Source organism: Durio zibethinus, chromosome 26, assembly GCF_047325235.1.
Source record: "Durio zibethinus cultivar Kanyao isolate XHJ-2024 chromosome 26, ASM4732523v1, whole genome shotgun sequence".
Taxonomy (NCBI): Eukaryota; Viridiplantae; Streptophyta; class Magnoliopsida; order Malvales; family Malvaceae; genus Durio; species Durio zibethinus.
In genome coordinates, this window is record NC_143187.1 from 10,826,032 (window position 1) to 10,849,245 (window position 23,214).

Consider the following 23,214-nt stretch of genomic DNA (forward strand, 5'->3'; position numbering starts at 1 on the left):
CGAGACTTGATGGCCTTTGTTCAAGAAAGAGCAAAAAAACATGATTGAATGTAGCGCTGGCGAATTCCTCCCAGAAATTGAAAGAATTCATCAACGCTGCACTCAATGACGTTTCTTCCATCTGGGAATCCCCAAACCTTTGCTTCAGCTGCAATCCAAGAATCGCGGACTATCCATCCAATATCTATGTAATGCAGAACAGGCTCCTATACGAGTTGCAGTACATGTAACTTTGAATTTGATTTGTACTTCCATATCACTTTGCCAAACTGGACAACAGCATCTCCCTTCAACATGTTAGCAAAATATTTATTCCCTTTCTTTTTTCTGGGGGTTTGAATGAGCTTGCCTTTGTTTGAGAGACTTTCAGGCTGTACTGATTTCCTGTACTGGAATCTTCAATCTTGTACTACATTTAACCCCCCAACATCCAACTACCGACTTCACGGTCTGGTTTACCATGATGTTCTTTTTATAGTTTACTAGTAAACTAATCCCGTTTCGCTTGGAATTCGTTGAGGTCAATAATTTTTTACAGCGTATTATAAGGATAGAATTAAATATATTTAAATGTATTATATTTGTATTTATATATGAAATAAAAAATTATAATTTAGTGAGAAATTAAAAGTTAATATTATAATTTTGTTTTTTGTACCAAATAAAACAAAGGGATGAAACAAATATATATACAAAAACAGACTCTCTCAAACAAAATTCAACTAAAAAAGCATGTCTTATTTTCTCATATCTAAAAACTTATTAAATCTAAAAAAATAGACAGCTATTATATGTAAAAAACTTATACAGTAATAAACTTTTTAAAAATCTAACTTATAAAACAACTCATATTATCACACATCAAAACCCACTAAATCCAAAAAAATAGTAATTATCATGTGTAAAAAGCTTATCCATAATCCCTAACATCTCAAAACCCACTAAATCACTTTAAAAAAAAAAAAAATCTGTCTTTAAGCCGAGACTCTTTTTATAGATAGTAGTATAAATAAAAGATTTATCTGAAGTTCAGGCTCTCAGTAGGGACCACTTGATTGGTCGGTCAAATGGTAGAACTATGATAATTTTCTGTTGTTAGCATACTTCCATTGACCAGCTTTTTACCTCTTTTAATAAAAGGGCATTTCAATCTTCCATAAAGGAGGGAAGCCTATAGTTTTTATAACTAATGTGTTACTTTGATGTTTAACACCTGCTTTTAATTTTGCAGGATTAATGCAAAAAGTGCAAGGTTCCTTGATTGGATATATAGTAAAGTTACATGTGGAAAAGGAGATGAATATGCCTAGTTTAAGAATATCAGTGAAGAAGAAGAAAAATAGTCTAGGAGATGAATAACAAAAATAATTACATTTACTATATATATATAACTAAAATCTGCTTATCTTCTGCGAGGAATGATCTTATCCTCTGCATCTTCATGCACAACATGTAGAACTTCATTTGGAGGAATGTGCCACCAATTTTGTGGTTTCTCCAGCTGATGTCCTATTTTAGGCAATTTTATCAGCAGCTCTATTGCCTTCCCTATGGATATGAGTCACAATACAATTGTTCAGCTCCGGAAATCAAGTTTATGTGACTAACATGTCTTTGTAATTCGGCACATTTAACCTGCCTCCTCTTGATAATGATATCGACCAATGTCTTGGCATCACCTTCAAGCCATGCATCAGTCGAACCATTTTCCAAAACCAACTCAAGGCCTCTTCGCAGTACGGCTAGTTCTGCAATAGTTCTAGTTGTTCTTCCTATAGATTCAGCATAACCAAGTAGGAATTCAGCCTTGTGGTTCCTGAATACCCCTCCAATACTAGCTTGTCCTCTAGCTTTGCAAGATCCATCAAAATTTCATTTGGTCCAGCCAATTTAACGTTTTGCCCATGCCACTGGAATAGGTTCTTTGTGATAAGCAACAATCGGACTGGGTTTTGTATCAGTCTTTGGCATCTAAAAATATTGATGGACTACCGGTTGAAGTTTATGAATAATCAAAATTGAAAGGAATGGTTTTTCAGATTGGAAAACCAAGAATGATGCTTTTCCTCTCTCTTGGTATGTAAAACAAAATGGAAAATCAATATTAACAAAGAGAAAAGAGGAAGAATGTACAAAGATTAATGACTTCAAAAAATTCAGTGTTACGTTAAAAACGAAAGCAGAACAATGTAACAAAAAAACCTAGGAAGATGAAAGTTGATGAGAAACAAGTGCGGGTCTATACCATGATTTTACAAGCAAAAAATAGAAGACATCTTCAGAGAACTAATAAGAAAGATGAAGAAAAACCAGAGGTGTTAGGCTCATAGATGTTTAATTCCTTCCTTTTGATATCGGATTGTAAAGTTGAAGTGGAGATAAAGCAAAGAACATTCAGAAATTTAGAGCTAGAAGGCAACATTTTGATATTCATATGATTAAAATGGCCAGAGAGATTTCTTCAAGAACTCTCAAGCATCTTCTGTTAATTGGATTCTTAAGAAAAGCCTCTGTGCATGATTGGAAACTTGCATGAGAAGAAAGATTCATGGAAATGCCGGATATGATGGCTACCATCAAACTATAACTGTAAAAATTAACTGCGTCTATCCAAAGAAAAACTGAATTATAACTAATTTTGTATATCTTTAACCTATACTTTAGGGGCACATTCCAATTGAATTGAGGTTGCAGTACAAAGGATGGTGTGGAAAGGGCTTTACTTAATTTAGTTGACTTGGATTGTAATGCATTTATAATTTGCCACTTATGATCTAATTTTATTCCATAGAGAATTGCAGGTGCAGCCACGTCTAAGTCCTCATATTCTCTCCTAGGATCCTGATGGTTAAAAGAACGTAGAGAAAAAAAATCGACAAAATTTTTGTTTGATTATATCATGAGTTGCGTGGATCGGTGGATCTTCCCACTGTCTATGCTACAACTTCTGGAACTCTTTAAAACTTATTCATTTGCAACATTAGAGTTTGAACCATTCAGTCAACGACTAGACCTAACTGCAAATTACTAGTCGTCTCAATTAGGTTTAAGCATAAGAAAGCTTGAGTTTCTTGGTCACTTCAGTTATGATAGAAAAAGGGTATGGAAATTGGAAAATGGATAGATGCGTAGTAGGAAACACTAAAATGATGATTTATAAAGACTGGCTTGAACAGTTCTGCAGTTAGGAAAGACTGGCAAACTAAAATTCTATCCTTTATCAAGCTTGAACACTTCTGCAGTTAGGAAAGAACAACTTTTTTCATTGGATAACAAGATAGACTTGGATCTTTAGAAGGCATTCTTTTTACCAATGAGCCACAACCAGTCCAAAGCAACACCTGAAAATATGCCAGCTAGTAAACATAGTACTAGTAAATTACCTAAGGCATTTTGCTCAGGTCCCTGCCAAAAGAAAAAGGATAAATTTTCATCAGAAATTAATGAGAATACTAAGATTTGTATCAGATTTCAACCATGTAAAAGAAAAAAAAAAAAAAGATTTACTGCAAAGACTATGCTAAGACTAACCTTGTAACCTTTAGGGGCTGCTGTCATGACACAGACCGTGAGGTGACCATTTGTTAATCCCAGGAAGGATACAAGCAGTATCATCCATCCCTGATCACCATACTTGGCAGTGAAGTAGAAAGCAGGGATCAGTAAGAAACGAGAAAGTATTGCAATCATAAGGCCCTTCCTGGATTCTATCTTAAGGAATTTCACTAGAGGAAGATATCTTGATATCAGATCCCACACATTGTAAGCTGCTATCAGCACAAGAGGATACCTAAAAGTTCCAATCATAAGAGGAATTTATCTTCAGTTTAGAAAGCAATTACCCAGGAAGACAATTACTAAGGAAGTTTTTCCTTGACAGTCAAATGCCTTTAAGGGCTTACAACTATTCAATTACTTGGATAAATACTCCAAGTAGATAAAATTGTGCACATATCTATATGTAATGCTAGTGCCATAAAAACTTTCAAACAGATGGGAATCATGCAGTAAAGACCAAGTTCAATGGGCCGTTGAAACATTTTTCCAAATAGCAATTGTTATGGATATAGAAAGTAAAAATTAATGGTGGCAAAACCAGTCTGATCCTGAGCAGACAAATCTTCAAATACCATAAAAAGTATACAATTTGTACTTATTCTAGTCAAGAAATGAATAATTACCATGTACCCAACTTGTGTTCACCAGTGTTTTCATATAAGAACCCAGGGAAAATTGACAATGTTAAGACGTATATCAGAAAAAGGTCAAGCCCGTAATCTATATTCTGAAGGAATAACTGTTTGTTGCTCAATCTCTCATTCTGTTTAGCATTGTCTTCAAGCTGTCGAAATGCCAAAAACTATTAGTTTATGAAATGTCAAAAAAGTTTCACAAATATGACACTAGCAGAAGGTTGCAGTACTCCTTGGTCTTCTTTTGTTCGGATTCCAGCTGCTGCAAGATCAGCTTTAACAGTTTTTGATCCTTCTGAGGCTGCCTTTGAGCGGAAGTACTTCACTATTGGCAATTTAGGGAAGAAAAATGCATACAGCAGGACGCAAAGAAACTCAAAGAATGTAGAAATAGCAAGAAACAACACTGCCAAAAAGAAAAGAAGAGTCAATAAAAGAAAATTGTTTTCAATAAAAACTGAAAAGCATTCACTTTGTTTACAGTTTTGCATCCGAAGACAGCAAATCTAGGGATGTCTTTGTAAAAAAAATGCATAAATTTAGAAGTTCACTCGCAATAGGTAGTTTGTCTAATAGTAAATAACAGTCACATACTTGCTCCTTTACGAAGACCATTATCAGACTTTTCAAATGCTGCTTTTGTGATTAGCCTCAAAGCAGAGGTTAAGGCCCCAGATGCAGCCAGACCAGCAAAGAAGGACTGGATCATAAAACCAACTAGTACTAAGGATTAAGTCAAGTGCTGAAAACCTTGGGATAAAAATGAGAAGTTGCAATAAAGTATTAAAGAAGTCAAAGAAAACAGACCTGGATGAAATCAGGGAGCATGAAAGATAAATCTCCAACCATTCCACCTTGAACATGGGCATCTGCAACTCCAAAACAGCCTACAATTGCACATATACCTATAAAAGGTCCAATTCCTCCTCTCCCTGATGTGGCTAAATCCAACTGTCATAAAAGTTATGGCAAAATAGAGGTTATTTTGAATCAGTGGTGGGAGATTCAAGTGGATTGAGCACATGGAAAATCAAGAACTGGATATAAAATATTGGAGCACTTACCACTATGAGCATGAAAGTACTTGCAAAGAAAAGCAAGTATCCAATAATGTTCCTCCGTCTAGTATCAATCCTTGATTCGTTGTATGCCAGTATCGCCATTGTTCCAAGTGCAAATGGTTGATAAACAAGGGTAAGCACCCTTGAAGGATGGTAATTCTTCAAGTGTAAAAGCAAATCACTAACTGATCTTATAAACCCATTTTTAATGAGATTCTGATAAAATATATTTATACAACAGTGACATTCAATTCTTAGGAGTGGTGACACAAGATAAATGGTGGAGCAAAGAAATTGTTTGTCCTCAAAGTCAAGTAATTAATAGAGTACTCTGTCTCTACTTTTTATTTGCTGTGGCATCAAAAAAACTAATTTGGCTGCACTCAAACTTTCAAGAGAAGAACTTGCACATATAAAGTAGAGAATTTTATTTAAATTGAGCAACAGTGATTTCCATCTTCAACATGAAAAAGAAAGTAAGAGTAGGTTACAAACCGGGAACAAATTGTAAAAATAATCTCCAATTGTCAGCATGCTATTCCAAGAGATAAGAGATCCAAATCCAAGAATCCAACAAACTACCATGGCACAAAATTTCCCCTGATTAATTTGCACAGAAAACTGAGTGAATATTACATTTATTTAAATTAAAGAGGAATCCTAAGCTCCGATACTGCCAATGAAAAAGAAAAAACAACAAAACAGAAAGCATAAACCTCAAGCCTTGCAGGCAACTCTCCTCCATCCGCAATAGTCATGCCTGTTTCCTCTAAAACGGATATCAAAGTTCAGGAAATGAAAACGGTTTCTTATAACAAATACAGAGAAAGAAACAAAAACTGAAAAGTGAATAAATATTGCAATTTGCAGAAAGTTTCTGTCAAAAAAGAAAAAAGTATATAGTTTTAATTTTCTCAATGAACTGACTACTCATCCAATGAATGCAATCTGAAAATGCGAGCACGTAAGAAGTCAAGGTGATAAGAATTACTCTGCCGTGATAATGAAAACTGGGTATTCTTCAAGTAGAAAAATATATCAAATGAAAAGGATATACATATTGCAATAAATGAATGGTCAATGCAATATAAAACTACCTAAAAGGAAAACGAAGTGCTATAATACCTAGAAATAATAATTAAATATGAAATATATAAAGTAATAACAGCAAGGCCACATGCAAGAATGGAAATATATATAATATATTGACATAAAAAAATACAAAAAACAAAAAAAGAAAAAAGAGCTGATGGGTGTGAAGTGTGAACACTGAAGAGTGGAATACAAGGCAGAGTAGAATACAAGGTGTGAAGAGAAGATGCGACTGAGATATGGAATTTAGAAAGGGGAAAGCAGAAAGGAAAAAGATGTAGAGATTCTTTGGGCTTTTAAGAAATGAAAATTCATTGCAATTTATGATGGATGGAAGACTAAGGCTGAAAAAGAAAGAGCTACGAGTAAGTGAATGGAGAAGAAAAAGGTGCAGTGTATGGAAAGAATCTTTTGTTCAAAAAAGGTTGTCCCGGTGAATATGTGGCTGCGTGGCAAGATAGAGAATTGCTGTTACCAGGGTATATTTTTCTGGATCCAGAATCATGAACACAATAAAAATGGAGAATGCAATCAACACAAGATTAGGAATAATTTAAGAAGGATTCTATTTACAACGGATTCTTCCCATACAAATCAAATGCAAATGCTACTTTCTTACCAAAGAATTCTTTTGGATGAAATTAATGCGTATTGTAAGTAACTTCAATAACTCAATTTTAATTAAAAAAATTTATTTACTATCATTAAAGTTCAGTTTAGGAATAGGTTTTATACGCATGAATAATAACGACGAATTTATTAAAAAGCAATGAATAAAAATAATGGACATAAATGTACCCAAAAAATGGTTTGCAAATTGAAATTTCATTTTATTATGAATGAAGAGAATAAGGTTAAGATCATGAAAATTTTAAGATTTTCATCTCTTGATTATACTTATAATTAAGTTATAAAATATTCAAATTGTGCAACTCAATTATAATGTCACAAAAACTTTTTATTATAATATTTGGTTAAACTGATACTTGAATACGCATATGATGTGATACATGTGATACATGTACGATAGAGATATATACGATATAGGTATATTATATGATAATATATTTATATATCAATAAATTTATATATAACATAATTTTTTAAAATTATAAAATAAAATTTTATATTTATGAATAATTTAAAATTTATATATTTAAAGTTATTTAATATAAAAAATAACAAAATATAATATATAAAATTTGCTTTAAAATAACATTAATCTTAGGTATTTTAACATGAAAAATTATTAAATACACTAACAATGAAATTTTTTAATTTCACAAGTAGGATTTCTTTATATATTTAAAAAAATTAATTTAAAAAAAGAAATAATACATATGTTATCATTTGAATTCTGTTTATGAAGTAAAAAATTAAACTGCCAGTATATCAAATAATTTCTGTTTTAGTACATATATAATAAAATTAAAATTAAAATATCAAAATAGACATTTAATACCTTATACTTAAGTTACACATATGGTATAAATAGCATGAATAGTTCTTTTAAAGCGTGATTAAGTATTATTGTTTCTTTTACTTAAACCCCTATTAGATAATATTTAACAGCCAATAAAAAATTCCAAATAAAATTAAGTAAGAAAGATTTAAGCTATTAAAAATAAATTTGATTAATTTAAGCAAAATTAAATTAAATTAAAAATTAAAATTAATTGAAAAAGACATAATCTATTAAAAGTAAATATAATTAATTTGATTATAATCAAATTAATTAATAGAGAAATTTAAGCTATTAAATATAAATTTATATAATTTTGTCACAATGAAATCAAATTAACTCAAATTAATGACATTAAATAATGGATACATAATAATTATTCAAGGTTATGCACATATTAAAAAATTATTATACTCTAGGTAATTATTTTTGTCGAAGACTTTAGCTTTTGCCTTTTGTATATTTACATATAGGATTAAAAGTAAATATAATTTATTTAATCAAAATCAAATTAAATTAATAATTAAAATTAATTGAGAGAGATTTAATGTATTAAAGTAATGTAATTAATTTGATTAAAATAAATCATTTAAGAATTAAAATTAATTGATAGAGAAATTTAAAATATTAAATATAAATACAATTAATTTGGTGAAAATCAAATCAAATTAAATCAAATTTAAAATATTAAGTAATGGATACATTGTAATTATTTAATATTATACACGTCAAAAACTTAGGCTATCCAAACACGTATCAAATTAAATTAAGAATTAAAATTAATTGAGAGAGATTTAATGTATTAAAGTAAATGTAATTAATTTGATTAAAATTAAATCAATTAATTGATAGAAAATTTTAAGTTATTAAATATAAATATAATTAATTTGATCAAAATCAAAACGAATTAAATCAATTTTAAAATATTAAATAATAAATACATTATAATTATTTAATATTATCCTCATGTCATTCACAATTATTTTTTTCTTTCCAAAAATTTTACTAGCTTTCATATAAGATAATTATTATTTAATTACTATTATAGTATAATATAATATAATAAAAGGGTCAATTAATGATGATTGGCTTATACTTCGGCAAGACAATAGACAGACAGAAAAGATTTATTAAGAGTCTAATTTGGTTTGAATTAATGATGATTGACTTATAGTTCGGCAAGACAATGAACAGACAGAAAAGATTTATTAAGAGTCTAATTTGGCGATCCAAAGGATGAGGAAGTCAAAAAGATTGGCCATATTTTTTAGTGCCCAACCAATGTGAACAACAGTCGTTGTAGATATAAAATAAAGATGCAAAGACCCGATATAAAGGATACATATTAGCTGTCAACATTATGGCTTTTGTATTTTCAACTGAAAATGAGAAAGGTTCCAACATCAACCATTTTTTCTTTTATCAGGAAACTTAGGGTCAGGGATGATCGGCTTCAAGTGTACCTCGGGATATGCATTGAGGGATAAAGGAGTGGAAATTTATTAATGTGAAAAGCAAACCATAAGCCATATGATGACCTTTGAATTGTGATAAGAACTGGACCAAACGTAGGCGATTAGATGCAATAGTTGAGTTGGCTGCACTGATTCTCAAGCATTCATTCAGGAATCTGACTCTTTGTTTCCTCGAGAACTAGCCCATGGTGACATGGGGAAGTTTCACAACTAAGAATTACTAGCTACAACGTACAGACAACCCGAGAAAATTCATCAGGATACGTCCATAATATGATCCATCTTTTTGAATTGCATGGTTTTCTGTCTTCTTTTGGTGACTTTTGAATATCCAAGAGGATTCAACAACCACAAGTTTTCTTCTTTTGGTGACTTTTGAATATTCCAGAGGATTCAACAACCACAAGTTTTCTCTAACAAAACAAAATGGTTAAACTTTTTGTTCATCCTCCTATGGTTAAAATTTTAGCAATCATAATCTCAAATATTTAAAAAATCATTCAATCTTTCATATTGACGAACCAAGTGATACGTAAATTTTGGTTTTTTGCTAATTTTTTCATACGAATAATGATTGATGCAATTTAATTGTATCTGGTAATTTTTTTTGTACGATAAGTTGAAAGAATACATGGAAAAAATTAATGTCTTCTAACCATTGTCCAAATTAGCAGTGAAAGCCCAAAGCGAGTGGTCGAACTTGGAAGGACCAGCTCTCAGTTTCCTGGGCCAGACCAAAACAATTGGGTTTGGATTAATTCATAGCTATCCTTTTCGTCTGAGTATCAAATAGAAAACACATGACGTTGATGATTTTGAAATTTGAATTATTGTAATACTCATCATTTCAACAAGAAAAGAAAGACAAAAACATATCATGGAGTTTAGAATTTAATTCAATTACTTCATGAGAGTAACGAGTTTTCTTCAAAAACCAAACGCCTTTCCATTATAGTTGTCTTAATAACAAGTGGCTTATTATTAATGTATTGCTTAATACAGGTTCACCTTTTTCTTCAACCTTTAGAGGCCAATATGCGTAGAAGTCCTTGTCTCCAAGTGAATTTTAGTCACCGACCAAACTAGATATAAAGATAGACGTCCTATCAATGGTCCCCAACTTGCCAATAACAAAATACTAATATTTTGATTTAACTTATAACTTGTTGAAACAGGTGGGGGAAAACCATTCGAAATTTTTTTTTTTAATTTTAAAAAGTGATATGTATTAATATATTGAATGATATCATAACCGCTCAAAATAATTTAATAGAATGAAGTCGATTTCAATCAATTTATTCGATCATACTCAACTAGTGCTCATCCTTTGCTGGTATTAATAGCAAGAATTTCATCAACTTGCTAAAGAAAAAGTGTTTATTTAATGCATTGACGGCAGTCAACAACTTTAATTTTTTAATTAATTAGTATTATTTTTTGAATTAATCTACAAGTATATACTTTGTTTTATAGCACTATCTAAAAAGAATTATGTATGAACATTATAATAATTCGCTTTTGACAGTTTATTTTCACCAATGAATAAATGTGTAGAAGAATAAGAAGTCTTGCATATATATACATATATAAAATTATAAACGATAACCATCAATGATAGACTATGGTAATAATTAAATTTCAAATACCTTTTCTCGTTAAAATCAGCACATATTATCTAACGGTAGCAGTATCAAGTCTAAACTGACCTTGGGCAACTTTTAAGTAAGGTGATATGATTGGGCAGTGGAGAAATTTACAAGAAAGTCAGTGAGCGTAGCATTAGCTGAGGGACAAAAAGGGCTGACTGGTGGCCACGTTGATGCTTACACTCAGACAGTGACATCCGGGCCCCATGCATGGACCCACATCAGATGTAGCTGCCCCTACATGATTCAACTCCCATACCTAACATCTAGCTTTCCAGGCTCCAACTCCATTCTCTGGGTGAGAGGAGACTGAGAATCAAGACTTGCTGCTGCTGCTGGGCTATTTTCTTCCTCAATTTAATTCAAAGCAGAAATCATCAGAAATTTATTTATAACTGGTAAGTTTGATCTTTATATTCAATTTCATTTGGTGTTTGAAACGATTTCTTCTTTTTTTAATCTTTGATGGGTAGTGGGTATTTAATATTTCTGTCATGTACTCATCTGCTTGCTTATAGAAATTCAAGTTTGATCATTGACGATGAGATGAGAATACTTTTGTTGCCATATGGTCAGATTGGTAGTGGCATTTGGGCTGGAAAAAGATGAGAGCATCGAGAGCCTCTTAGTTTAATAAATCTTTGTTGCTGTTGTTTTCCTTATTGTTGTCTTGCCTAGATATAAGAGTCACGAATATCTTGCTATTTGCCTGAAAAAAAGTGAAGATTTTGGTTATTATTATTCGTCTCTGTTTTAGATTTTGATTTTACGGCTCTCAAGATGAGTCCCCGTTGCTAACCGGGGCCAGCCAGAGCCAGGTCTATTGGGTTTCATCTTCCATGTCTGAGTGTCCAGAATCTTTGTGTCATCATCGTTGGTGACATAATTGGGCAGGTGAAAGGTGGGTCCATAAAATTACTTACAGAAAAGTCGAAGTTAGACTTGTTTTTTTTATTTGGCACCAACAAATTGCAATCAAGATGAGAAAATTCGCTGGTTTGAGTATTCCGATGATCCTAATATTTCATTAGTTCAAAACTTTAAGACTTAGAAGAGACGAGACCATACTACTTCTAGTTTTGTTAATTTAATACTTATATAGATTATATTTGTACTTAAAAAAACTACAACAATTTTAATAAAACCGAGTCTATTACAAAATTTTACTGATTTTTGTTGCTTTTTGGCTTTTTCCCTCCAAAAATCCAATAATTGAGGTTTCTAATCAACATCTCAATATTTTTTTTTTTTCATATTTAAGATTATAAGAATTGAATTTTAATCATTAAAATTAAAATTCAGTATTTTACTAATTACACAACCGTTGGTCAAAGCATTGCTATTAAATGATTTTTTAATCAAAATTAACAGTTGGTAGTAACTAACTCATAAATCATTATTAAAGGATCAGTGGCTTAGCAGTAGAGTCATTCTACAATTTTTATATTTCAACTTTGCCATTTTATGTACCAGATTATACAAAGGAAGCCCACCACAAACAATTTTTTCTTTAATATCCCACTCTAATCCCGCGGCCCACCACCGCCGGCTTCAAAACTGAAAACGATTGGTATTCGCTGTGCCCTGTTCAGCAAGGCAATCACGCAACAATCACCTCCTTTTATCCACATCATGTGGGCCAATTCTTGTAGGACCATAGAAAAGACAAAAAAAAATCAACGGTCCACATTCGTCTGTCTTATCTGATTTGTCACAGCCGCTTCCCCTAATTCACCCAGAGTTCAGACGCAGACATTCTTTGGACAGAAAGCAACAATCTTCAACGGAGAATCCAACATAATAAAAAACCTTTCTTTTTTTCCTGTCTTACTTTTTTAGCCTTTCTCTAACAGCAACAGGTAGCTATCACCCCCCAACAAACATGTCATCGCACCACCTCTCCGAGCTAGACTCCACCACCGATTCCGTCGCGTCCTCTCCACGCTCCGAACACCATGCTCCCCACGATGCCCATACACGCGTACGGTTCATGTGCAGTTTCGGTGGGAAGATCCTCCCTCGTCCGCATGATAATCAGCTCCGTTACGTTAGCGGTGATACACGCATCGTTGCCGTCCATCGCTCCACCTCTTTCTCAGCTTTCCTCACCAAGCTCTCCAAACTCTCAGGCAATCCAAAAAATTACAAAAAAAAAAAAATCTTTTTTCAATATTTTATGAACACGTTTATTCTGATCTTGTTTTCTTTTCTGATTAGGAATTGGCAACGTGAGTGTTAAGTATCAGCTTCCAAATGAGGATCTTGACGCGTTGATTTCAGTGACTACCGATGAAGATCTTGAAAACATGATGGAAGAATACGATCGGTTAGCACAGAATCATAACCCTCGGCTAGCTCGGCTGCGACTTTTTCTGTTCTCCAAAGGGGATGACTCACGAGCCAGTAGCATCAGCTCACTTTTGGACGGTTCGGTTAATCGTGAACACTGGTTCTTAGACGCGCTTAATAGTGGGGCCAACGTTTCTGGGCTCGAACGTGGCCGTTCCGAGGCTTCCTCGATTGTGTCGGAAGTACCTGATTATCTGTTTGGGCTGGATAACTCCGATGAGGCCCAACCACGTGACCCCAAATTAAGAACCCGACAGCTTTTGCATGAAAATGTCTCGGTTTCGGACCCGGGTTCTCCTGCCATGGTTGTTTCTTCTTCTCCCTTTTGTTCCACCTCATCAGCAGCTCCTATTGTACCTTCAATGCCTGATCTCCCACCTGTTAAGACTAAACCGGATAACCCCGAACCGGTTTTGGAGTCAAAATTGAATCAAACGGAGACTTTTGTGGAGCAACCTGTTTCGCAGCCAACGGCATATTCGGGTACTCCTATGTGGCATTATGTTCAAGAGTCTCATTATTCTACTCCAGCCGTACAGCAAATACCCGTTTATTATGTTCCTGGTCCTGTTCAACCCGGAAACCCTCAGGTTCAACCCGTTCAAATCCGGGCACAATATGTCCAGCACCAGCAGTATCCAATTTCAACTGGTCAAGTACCCGTTGGGTATCATCAGCCTGTTCCTGGTGTTGGTCAAGTATATAGGCCAGTTGCGCCCGTGGATCCTTATGACCCGGCATTAAGAGTGGGTCCTGATGGTGTGAAGCAACCAGTGTATTATGGAGTTAGAAATACGGGTCCGGTGCCAGTTTACCCAGGAATGGTGGTGCCGGGTGGGGAGGAATTGGGTAGAAGTGGGTCGGATATGACACCGGGTCGGATCTCTCAATCAGGCCAGTAAGTGTTGGTTTATATATGGAAATAATGGCATGGTAATTTTGTTATGGTTGATTTGATGAATATCGTGAATTGGATGTTAAAAGAGTGATAAGTGGATTTGTCATCCGTTGCTTTTGGCTGTTGGAAGGTCTTTTGGTGTGATTAAAACTGTGAATGGGGGTTTGTTTTTTGAAACAAAAGTGTATACAAATCACAAGGCTTGCTCTAAATATACTTATAGTAGTGTTTGGTTTGCAAGTATAATGATGTTTTAGTTTTTATGTCTTGTTGGTTGTTTTATTAAATTTCAGTAGGATTATATATCAACTAACGTTATATGTAAAAATTCTACTTAAATCTAAAAATTTCTTAATTTACAAAAAAAAAAAAAGTATATTATCTCATTATTTTAAAAAATTATTCATAAATTTTATAACCAAATAAACTCCTAATTCGGGAAAATTAGCACTGGGCGTTTTGAATCTTATATCTTTTCATATCCATGGTTTGCAGTGGGAAATGGTGCATAATATAACCATCACAAATATTCAAATCCTTAGCAAAAGTTGATTGGTAGCTGTTGGTAGTGACGCCAAAATTTCGATCTTGTATGTAGATGTAGCCTGTAGGAAACAAAAACAAGCTTCATAGGTCGTTAAGCAGTGAACTTGGGTCGATCGGTCTTCCAAGTTCAGGCCATGGGCTCTTTATTTCGGATTTAGATTGGATAGTCACATGAATGAATTGAGCACCATCAGTGTACGCAATTAAAGCCCAATGGCTTAACTCAATTTGTTGGGGGCGGGGGCCTGGGTAGGCAACTCGCTCCTGCTTTCATATCTGAACCATTTTTACTTCATATAACGTAACATATGCTACAGCTACTTTTTGTTGACCACGTTCTTATTGTAAATTTGTAATGGGACTTGATTTATTTGTCTGCCAAAAATAGAAAGGGGCATTCCCTATGTAAATCCAGTCTCCCCAAGGAGTGAGGACCAGGCTTACTGGCTTAGGGTGGTCCAAATTGCTGATTTCCCCTTGGTCCAAAGTAACATATATAGTTAACATATTTAGTGTGTCTGGTCGATTGGTTGGGCGAGAAAGATTAGCAGGCTCAACAAGATTGGAACAGAATTTTATTAGCGGTTGGTCCATTTCCATAAGTTTCATGCAGAAGGTGTCCGACTATTGCATTAATGCTTCTGTCTATATTGTTTTTGGGTTGCAATAAATTTGGTCGGAGAGGTACTAATAGTTTTAGCTCCAAGGGACTTAAGTACGCTGATTTTTCTTTTACTAGAAATGGTCCATACAGTTTTCACTTTTCACCTGTTGCTGAATTGAGCATCTGGTTAGAATACTATGTATCATACCCTACATATTGTGGAAATTAAGTTCCAGAAAAGAAACGAAAAAACCTGAAGTGTTCAGTTTTTTTTTTTTTTTAATTTAATAAATTTATTTTATAAAATGGAGATATTTTCCGTTCGGATAAATCAGTTATATATCTTTTTAAAATAAAATCATTTATATATTTTGGAGATATGTAAAACTTATTGAATTCCATTGATCCAAATAAAAAATGTGAACCTCATAAGTTCTAAGCAAACAAGAGTGCTCCTTAAAAATGAAATCTTATTATAACCTAAAAGAATTTTAATGTAGTATCCATCTATCAGTTACTCATGTACGATTAATAGTAGTTCATTCTTAAAATGCTACATGTCACTTTCTCTCTTCCATCTTTTTTTTTCCCCTCTTATTTTGTTTTATTTTATTTTTCTAATTTTTAAAAAATATTTAATTAATAATTTTTAAAGATTTTTTTAAGGTAGAATCCACTTTATACCATTTTTTTTCATTTTTTTCTTTTTCAAAAAAACTTTATTTTATTGTATAGGACCCTTCTGATGTTGATGGTATGTGTGAGTTCACTTCTTTTTTTTTTTTTTTTTTCTATATTTAATGAATACTTTAAATATTTTAAAATTTTTTTCTTATCCATTTGATACAAAAAGTATGTAACGTATTAAGTTATTTGTTTTCTTTTTTTTAAAAAATTTTTTAAATAATTATTTTATTTTATTTTATATTTATGTATTATATTAATTATTTATTATTTAATATCTTAATTTAATAAAAATACTATATTTATAAATAATTAAGATGTAATCCATCCATTCATTATATAAATTCTACTCATTTTACATTTTGTTTGACTCTCATTCAAGGTATTAACATGGCATTTTATATTTCTTTCCTTTCTTCTTTTCCTTTTTTTCTTTCATTTTTTTAATTATATAAGCTTTGCAACAAAAGAAGCCGATAAATAGAGATGTCAAAATAATTTATATTCGATAGATTTAAATAGATCAGATGCAATTTTTTGGTTTTTTTAAAATAAATTTCTTTCTACTTTTTTTCATTTATTATTTTTATTAGATAAATTTTGTAAGAACATAATATTAATAGAAATGTCCATGTATCCCTATGTGTATTTTCTTTCATTTTTTTGTGTTTTTTAATTAGCTCAAATTTACAACAAAAGAGCCGTTTGATAAGGATAACAAAACAATTAGTATTCGATATGTTTCGATTTATTTTGATTCGATATGAATGTTTTTGTTAAAATCGATATCAAATCAAATCGGATCGATTTTTTTATAAAAAGCAAAAATGAGTCAAAAATAGATTTAGGGTTCTTGGCCCTAAGTCATTTCGTGAATATATAAAAGCATATATTTTATATTATATTTAATTTTATATTTATATATGTATTATATTAATAAAGTCATTATTTTATACCTTAACTAGATTGTGATTTGTGTGATATACGGAATATTTTTACTTATTTCATGTGTATATACATATAAATTAGTATTCTTTTTAAAATTATATTCAAAATTTTAAAATTTATAATATATAAAAAATTTTCTATCTCACTAAGTTTTCATAAAAAATAAATTTTTTTAAAAAAGCAAGAAGAAAATAACGCATCATCTTTATTTGCAATAATATTTATACTCTTAAAATTTATATCAAATAAATATAAATTACATGTCTTTCTTAAAATAACAAAAACATATATATATTTTTGAATGATGAATTAAATAATAAAAATATATAGACATACTTTCACTTTTTTAATCTTATTCAAATTATTGTACAAAATATGAAAAGTGTTAGGTGATGCATGAAAAAAAGAAAAATAAATTAAAAAAATATTAATTTTCATAAGAACAAACTTGCAACAGTAACATAATATATCTTGAAAAAAGCCAAAAAAGTAAATTGTAATAGCAACTTAATTCCACAAAGTTGCAAATCAAAAAAAAAAAAAAGAAAGTGATATAACACATTATATTTATAATCTTGGATGATATTTAAAATTGAATAGATAATTTTCAACTTGATATTTTAAAAAACTAAAAGGATATAATAAGTAATAAAAATTAAATCAAATTTCTTATTTTTTTTTAAATATAAAATTGATAGTTAGAGTTGAGATGGATATAAATCCTATTATTTAGAGATTTAACATAAAAATACTATTTGAATTTTCAATATTTTATGTAATTTTTAAAAATAATTTTTATTGGATACAAATTAAGATAAAAGAATATAATGAGTTTTTTAATAAACTTAATCGTTATAGTCTTTAATCATGTTGAAAGATTTTCATAATTAAATAATTTATAAAATAAGGTTACTTGGTAAAAATTAAAATTAATCGGATAAAATCTATATTTCAAAATTTTAATTAAAAAAAATCTCTAAATTAATTTGATTTGTAATTATAATTTGAATAATTTTAATATTTGAATAAATTCAAGTTTATCCAATCTGTAACTAAAAGAAGATATACTCTTTAGAAACAACGGATTGCTGCTCAACGAAAGAAAAAGCTCTTGGTGAATCCCGACAAATGCTATCGAATCAGCGGCTTGAGAATACCCTCCTAATGGTTCAGTCAGTTAAGAAGAAAAGAATCGGTTGCTAGAGGAAGACAAAAGCAAGCGAAGGAGAAACTATTCTTGCTTGAGTGGAATCAGTTTTATGAATTTCATTTCCGCTGACAACCGAATTAGGGTTTTAATTAGGGATAGTAATCAAGATAATGATAGTAATCAGGATAATTATTTTTCATATTTTAATAGTAAAAATCAAAAAATTGAGATTGACAATGACGATCCTCATTATGATTTTAACTTGTATGATACTAACTATAGTTAGAATAATCACATTAAGAGTTGTATGATTTAAGATATTAACACTTTTTATACTCAATTTTGAATCCATAAGATGCCGCAATGATCTCTTTAAAAATTTTTTTTATATCTTAATTTAAAAATATTTTAAACTCAATTAGAATATTCACATAATACTCTAATGAGCTCTATTTTTATTTTCTTTTCCTTTTTATGCCTTTTTACTAAATTAATATTGTAAGAAAACATAGCCAATTGAGATGCTTATACCCTTATTAGGTTTTGGTTTTGGTTTACTTTCATTTGTTTTTGGTTTTTTTTAATTGCATAATTTTTGGAACAAAAGGAATTGATGGATGGATAAACAATTTGTACCTAATGACTCAATTCGATGGTGAATTTTTGTTATTTTTTTAAAAAATGATTTTTTGCTTTTGTTTGTTTATTTATTTTTTAATTAAATAAATTTTGTAAGAAAATAATATTAATGGAGTTGTCAATGTAATACCTCCATTTATTTATTTCCTTTCGCTTTTTTTTTTAAAATATTTTTTATTTTTTTAATTAAATCAATTTTATAACAAAATAAATCGATTGATAAGGATTATAAAATAATTAGTATCGGATAGAATATTATCCCTTTCGATTTGATATGGGCGATTTTACAAAAAATCAATATTAAATCAATTAGAGTCAATTTTTTTATAAAATGTAGAGAGGATTAAAAGTAGATTTATAATATTCTGTTCCTTGTCACCCTATGATATATATATATATATATATATATATATGTATTCATTAGTTTTTTTGAAGGCTTAGTATTAGTGGGTTTCAGACACAAAAAAATAAAATAAAAAATTTATTTTTATAAAATATATTTTGTGAGAATATGAAACCAATTTTATGTCCACGTGTCATTCCCATTTACGTTCTTTGTATTTTTTATTTTTTCCCTTTTTAAATTAGGTAAAATTTTCAAGAAAAAATTGGTGAATAAAGATTGCAAAAAAAAAAAAACCCACAATAACACACGGGCATAAGTGGCAAAACGACCTTAAATGGGAGGGTATCCATGGACACCCCAAAGTTGAAAAATAACAAAATTTAAAGAAAGACACCCCAAAGATGGGAAAAAAATTTTAAATTTTTTTTCTGAGCACCATAAAATTAATAAATTTATCATATATAATAAATGGACACCTTAAAAAAAAAAAGTCTTGGATCCACTAGGGGCAAGCATCCATCTGATAATATATAAATTTGGAAGGCGATCCAGACATCCTCTCTCATCTTCAATGTGCCATGAGTGAATATGATTGATCATGTGTACATGACAGCACAAGAATCATAAATAAATAGATGTAAATATATACTTATAATGATTTTGTCTTTACATTCGGAAAGAGCCCCACCTGATTTACTGCCTTAGGCTTGGACGATATGATGCTGCTATCTGCATGGGTGTGAAAGGCGTGCATGCATGAACTCACCCTCACATGAATCCCTCTCCTGTATTCAAAGCCCCTGCAACAATATATATATATATATGTGTGTGTGTGTATGCATACACATTTTCTTTTTGCTGATAATTTGTTAATAATTATATCCCCATATAAATCAGTCAAGCTTATTTTATATTCAAACATATTTGATGTAGTAGTTTACGCATACTCTGATCTCGTCGACAAGAAAAAGAAAAGGAAAAAGCAAAAGTTTATTGGTCTCCCAATGAGTGGAAATGAATTTGTACAAACTTTTTTTTTTAGGCTTTCTCTTGAATCAATGACAATCAGAGAATCGATGGGGTTACTAAGAAGAAGACACTCGCTAGGAAAGTAAAGAAAGAACAAAATATAAGGAGAGAGAGATAGAGCAAACAATTAAAAGGTACATTATCCAGGTGGGAACAGATTGAAGCTCTTTGGCTTCATATTCCCACAAGCATTAATTTCTATAAGCCTGTAAATATGGCCTCTCCCTTCCCTAATTAACCCTGTAAATTATAAATATAGTGCAAATGGATTATGTAAATAATTTGTCTGCCAATGTGAATTGAAAGTACCAAAAAGTTATGATTTCATTCTAGTTATTCTGTTTTGGCAATAGAGAAACGACTAATGATTGTTTGCCTAATTGCTCTATTGTGAAATCCTGGTGTAATGCTGACGACGCTCATATGTCTTCATCTTATTATGAGAAAGTTGGTTCAAATGACTGGAAAAAGTAAAGAAGGCTGAAAGGTTGTGCCTCGATAAATGGCAATGCCCTGAAAGGGCACTCAGGATTGGTTGAACTTGAATGTGAAAGATCCTACTTCATCACTATGCACTCAGGATTGGTTGAACTTGAATGTGAAAGATCCTACTTCATCACTATACTATAAGCAGCGAGCTGAATATAAAATTTTGCAATGGTTTGTCTTTCAGATAATTAATTTACAGGTACATCCTGTAAATGTGTCAATTACTTTTCCTTTCATTTTCAAAAGAAAAATTATTATAATTATAATCAATAATTTGCTGTTTTACATATGTATGTAGAGTTATAGTTATTTGCACTGCTGACAAGGCAAAGTAGGTGATAAAATGCCTTTTAACGACCGGCGATCATTTCCTTTTTTCTTTTTGTTGGCTAAGAGGGATTAATAGGGACGGCAATCAACCCCGTCCCTGACGGGTTTCGGTCCGACCTAACTTTATAGGGTCGGATTTTTTTTTTTTGAATTTCGATTTTCGGATCGGATCGGTTATAGTTAGTGGATAATCGAAGTCGGGTCAGGTTCGGGTATGCCTACAACTCGATCCGATATTATATAAAAAATTATTTTTTAATTAATTAATTAATTATATATATTTATATAATGATATTTTTAAATATTTATATTTTAAAAATAATATTTTATATTTAAAAAAATAATATTTTATTAATTTTGAGTCGGATCGGATCGAATACGATTTTACATAATATCGGATCGGATTCGGGTATGTTAAAACATAAAGTCGGGTCGAGTTCGGGGCGAGCAAAACCCGCTCCGAATCCGACCCGATGCCATCCCTAGGAATTAAAGTTGCATTAAGTGAAGGCATATAAATTCCACATTCGGCCAATATCTCTCTCTCTCTCAATACAGTACCATATGATTGTTTGGCTTTGAGGTATGGTTTTCCTTTGATTTCACACTAGCAAGTCTGAAGAGATTGTTTCACAATAAAGATAAATGTTTAAGAGAAAAACCAAATTCATTTATTTATTTATGTTAGATATATGATTGAGATTTTGGATTTTATGACCTTTCACTTGTCAAATTTAAATTTATACACGCGCAAAGATATTTTTGTTTCACATATTTAGTAATTTATTTTCAATTTCTTTATGTAAATGTATTAATATTCATATTTACATGTAATTCTCAATAAAAGGGAATGGGATATTTGGATATTATTACTAAGGGACAAAGTGAAAGATTAAACATGATTTGGTGCTGGCCTTTTCTTCCTCATTTGAATCACATTGCAAGGATATATATATATATATATATATTCAACGTGGGTCTCTAGCCATTCCATGTATATCAAAATCTCAACCACATATAGTTTTATGGATTGTTGTAATTAATTATATATGCATTTTAACGTTGAAGCAAGTGAGGATAATGACTGACATGCACACCTGACAATGTCTTAATCATGCTTGTTCATATATGAAGCACATATGTCTTTATTCTATGACAATATTTTCAACATCTTAATTTGTAAAGAGCACTAAGATTCAAACTGATAATGAAGGGACTTCGGATCGATCATTAGAAAGGATAATAGCTGTGGAACGAGATGCATAAAGGCGATATAGTGGATAAGGATATGTAGAAGAGAAGTGAAAATTGAGAAAGGGAAGAAAGGAGATGGATGGACAAAGCAGAGGATGAAACGGTAATATATGAACAACTTACTTTAATGGGTCATGAAAACCTAAAACTTTCCTTTCCTTTCCGTTCACTTTGAATTACCAAATTTCATCAAATACTCCCTTTTTTAATGGCATAAGGCACAAGGATTATTAATTGCAATCATGTCAGAGATTGTATATTCTCATTTTGTCAATTTTATTGGTTTTGTTTTTAGGTTGCCAAGTTTTGGTTCTCCAAATCTCTCGTGCTCATAATAATTAATCAATGATAGCTATAGCTAGACCATGAAACAGTAATTTGTTCATGCTAAGACAATAAAAAGTGAGCGAAAAATACAAGCTATATTGTTTGTAAAAGAATGAATATACTCTCGTATGTCTAACATAAGGACATGGAACTCAAAGCTGTCACCCCTGCCATGAAAACGAAAGATTATTATAATACTATTTGTATGTTATGAAAAATTCAAGAATGTTACTCCAATATTTCAGTACTCTCTTCAGGGAACCAATGTGGTTTCTGTGAATACAGTTGCAGCTAGCTAGCTAGCTAGCTATATCTTCTTTGTTTCTATCTTGAAAGGAATTGGCCATTGACATCTATCAATTTAATACCAAGGGACCGGAAGCCCACTTTAATTGTCCATATTTCGGTGCGTTTTCGAAATGTGATTAGGCTGATATATTTTATAACTGCATCTTTTCATGTTTTGTTTATTCCATCAATATTTTGGTCTTGAATTGATGATATAAATCACATAAATGTAAAACTTCATTTTGGAATGGGAAATTTCCAAGAATCTAGACTGGTTGCAGTGGTGGGGTTCTATTACTTTTGTTTCACAGGATTCTCAACATTATGCTGAATTCCTGATAAGGCGATCGATTTGAACATCGTTTCCTGTCAAACTTTATTCTTAGCAAAGAATAGTAGAAGTG

General features: G+C 31.3%; 2 protein-coding genes and 1 pseudogene across 3 annotated transcripts; 1 reads left to right on the top strand and 2 right to left on the bottom strand.

Moving 5' to 3' along the window:
• Window positions 1-713: 713 nt before the first annotated feature.
• Window positions 714-2,986, bottom strand: LOC149511340 (uncharacterized; annotated as a pseudogene).
• A 143-nt stretch (window positions 2,987-3,129) lies between these two features.
• Window positions 3,130-6,643, bottom strand: LOC111275119 (equilibrative nucleotide transporter 3-like). Its single transcript, XM_022860272.2, has 9 exons — window positions 5,971-6,643; window positions 5,750-5,854; window positions 5,258-5,413; window positions 5,001-5,144; window positions 4,788-4,893; window positions 4,424-4,599; window positions 4,182-4,342; window positions 3,532-3,790; window positions 3,130-3,405 (listed from the first exon to the last, which is right to left on the bottom strand). The coding sequence occupies exons 1-9, from the start codon at window positions 6,010-6,012 to the stop codon at window positions 3,292-3,294; spliced, it is 1,263 nt and encodes a 420-aa protein (XP_022716007.1). The 5' UTR covers window positions 6,013-6,643; the 3' UTR covers window positions 3,130-3,291.
• Window positions 6,644-11,189: 4,546 nt separating this feature from the next.
• On the top strand, window positions 11,190-14,439 carry LOC111275121 (Octicosapeptide/Phox/Bem1p family protein). 2 transcript variants are annotated; one of them, XM_022860277.2, is made up of 3 exons: window positions 11,190-11,327; window positions 12,783-13,058; window positions 13,147-14,439. In XM_022860277.2, the coding sequence occupies exons 2-3, from the start codon at window positions 12,812-12,814 to the stop codon at window positions 14,178-14,180; spliced, it is 1,281 nt and encodes a 426-aa protein (XP_022716012.1). In that variant the 5' UTR covers window positions 11,190-11,327; window positions 12,783-12,811; the 3' UTR covers window positions 14,181-14,439. The 2 variants fall into 2 exon arrangements, with proteins under 2 accessions (XP_022716012.1, XP_089611409.1); XM_089755283.1 differs by lacking the exon at window positions 11,190-11,327 and having other exon boundaries at window positions 12,408-13,058.
• The last annotated feature ends 8,775 nt before the right edge of the window (window positions 14,440-23,214 follow it).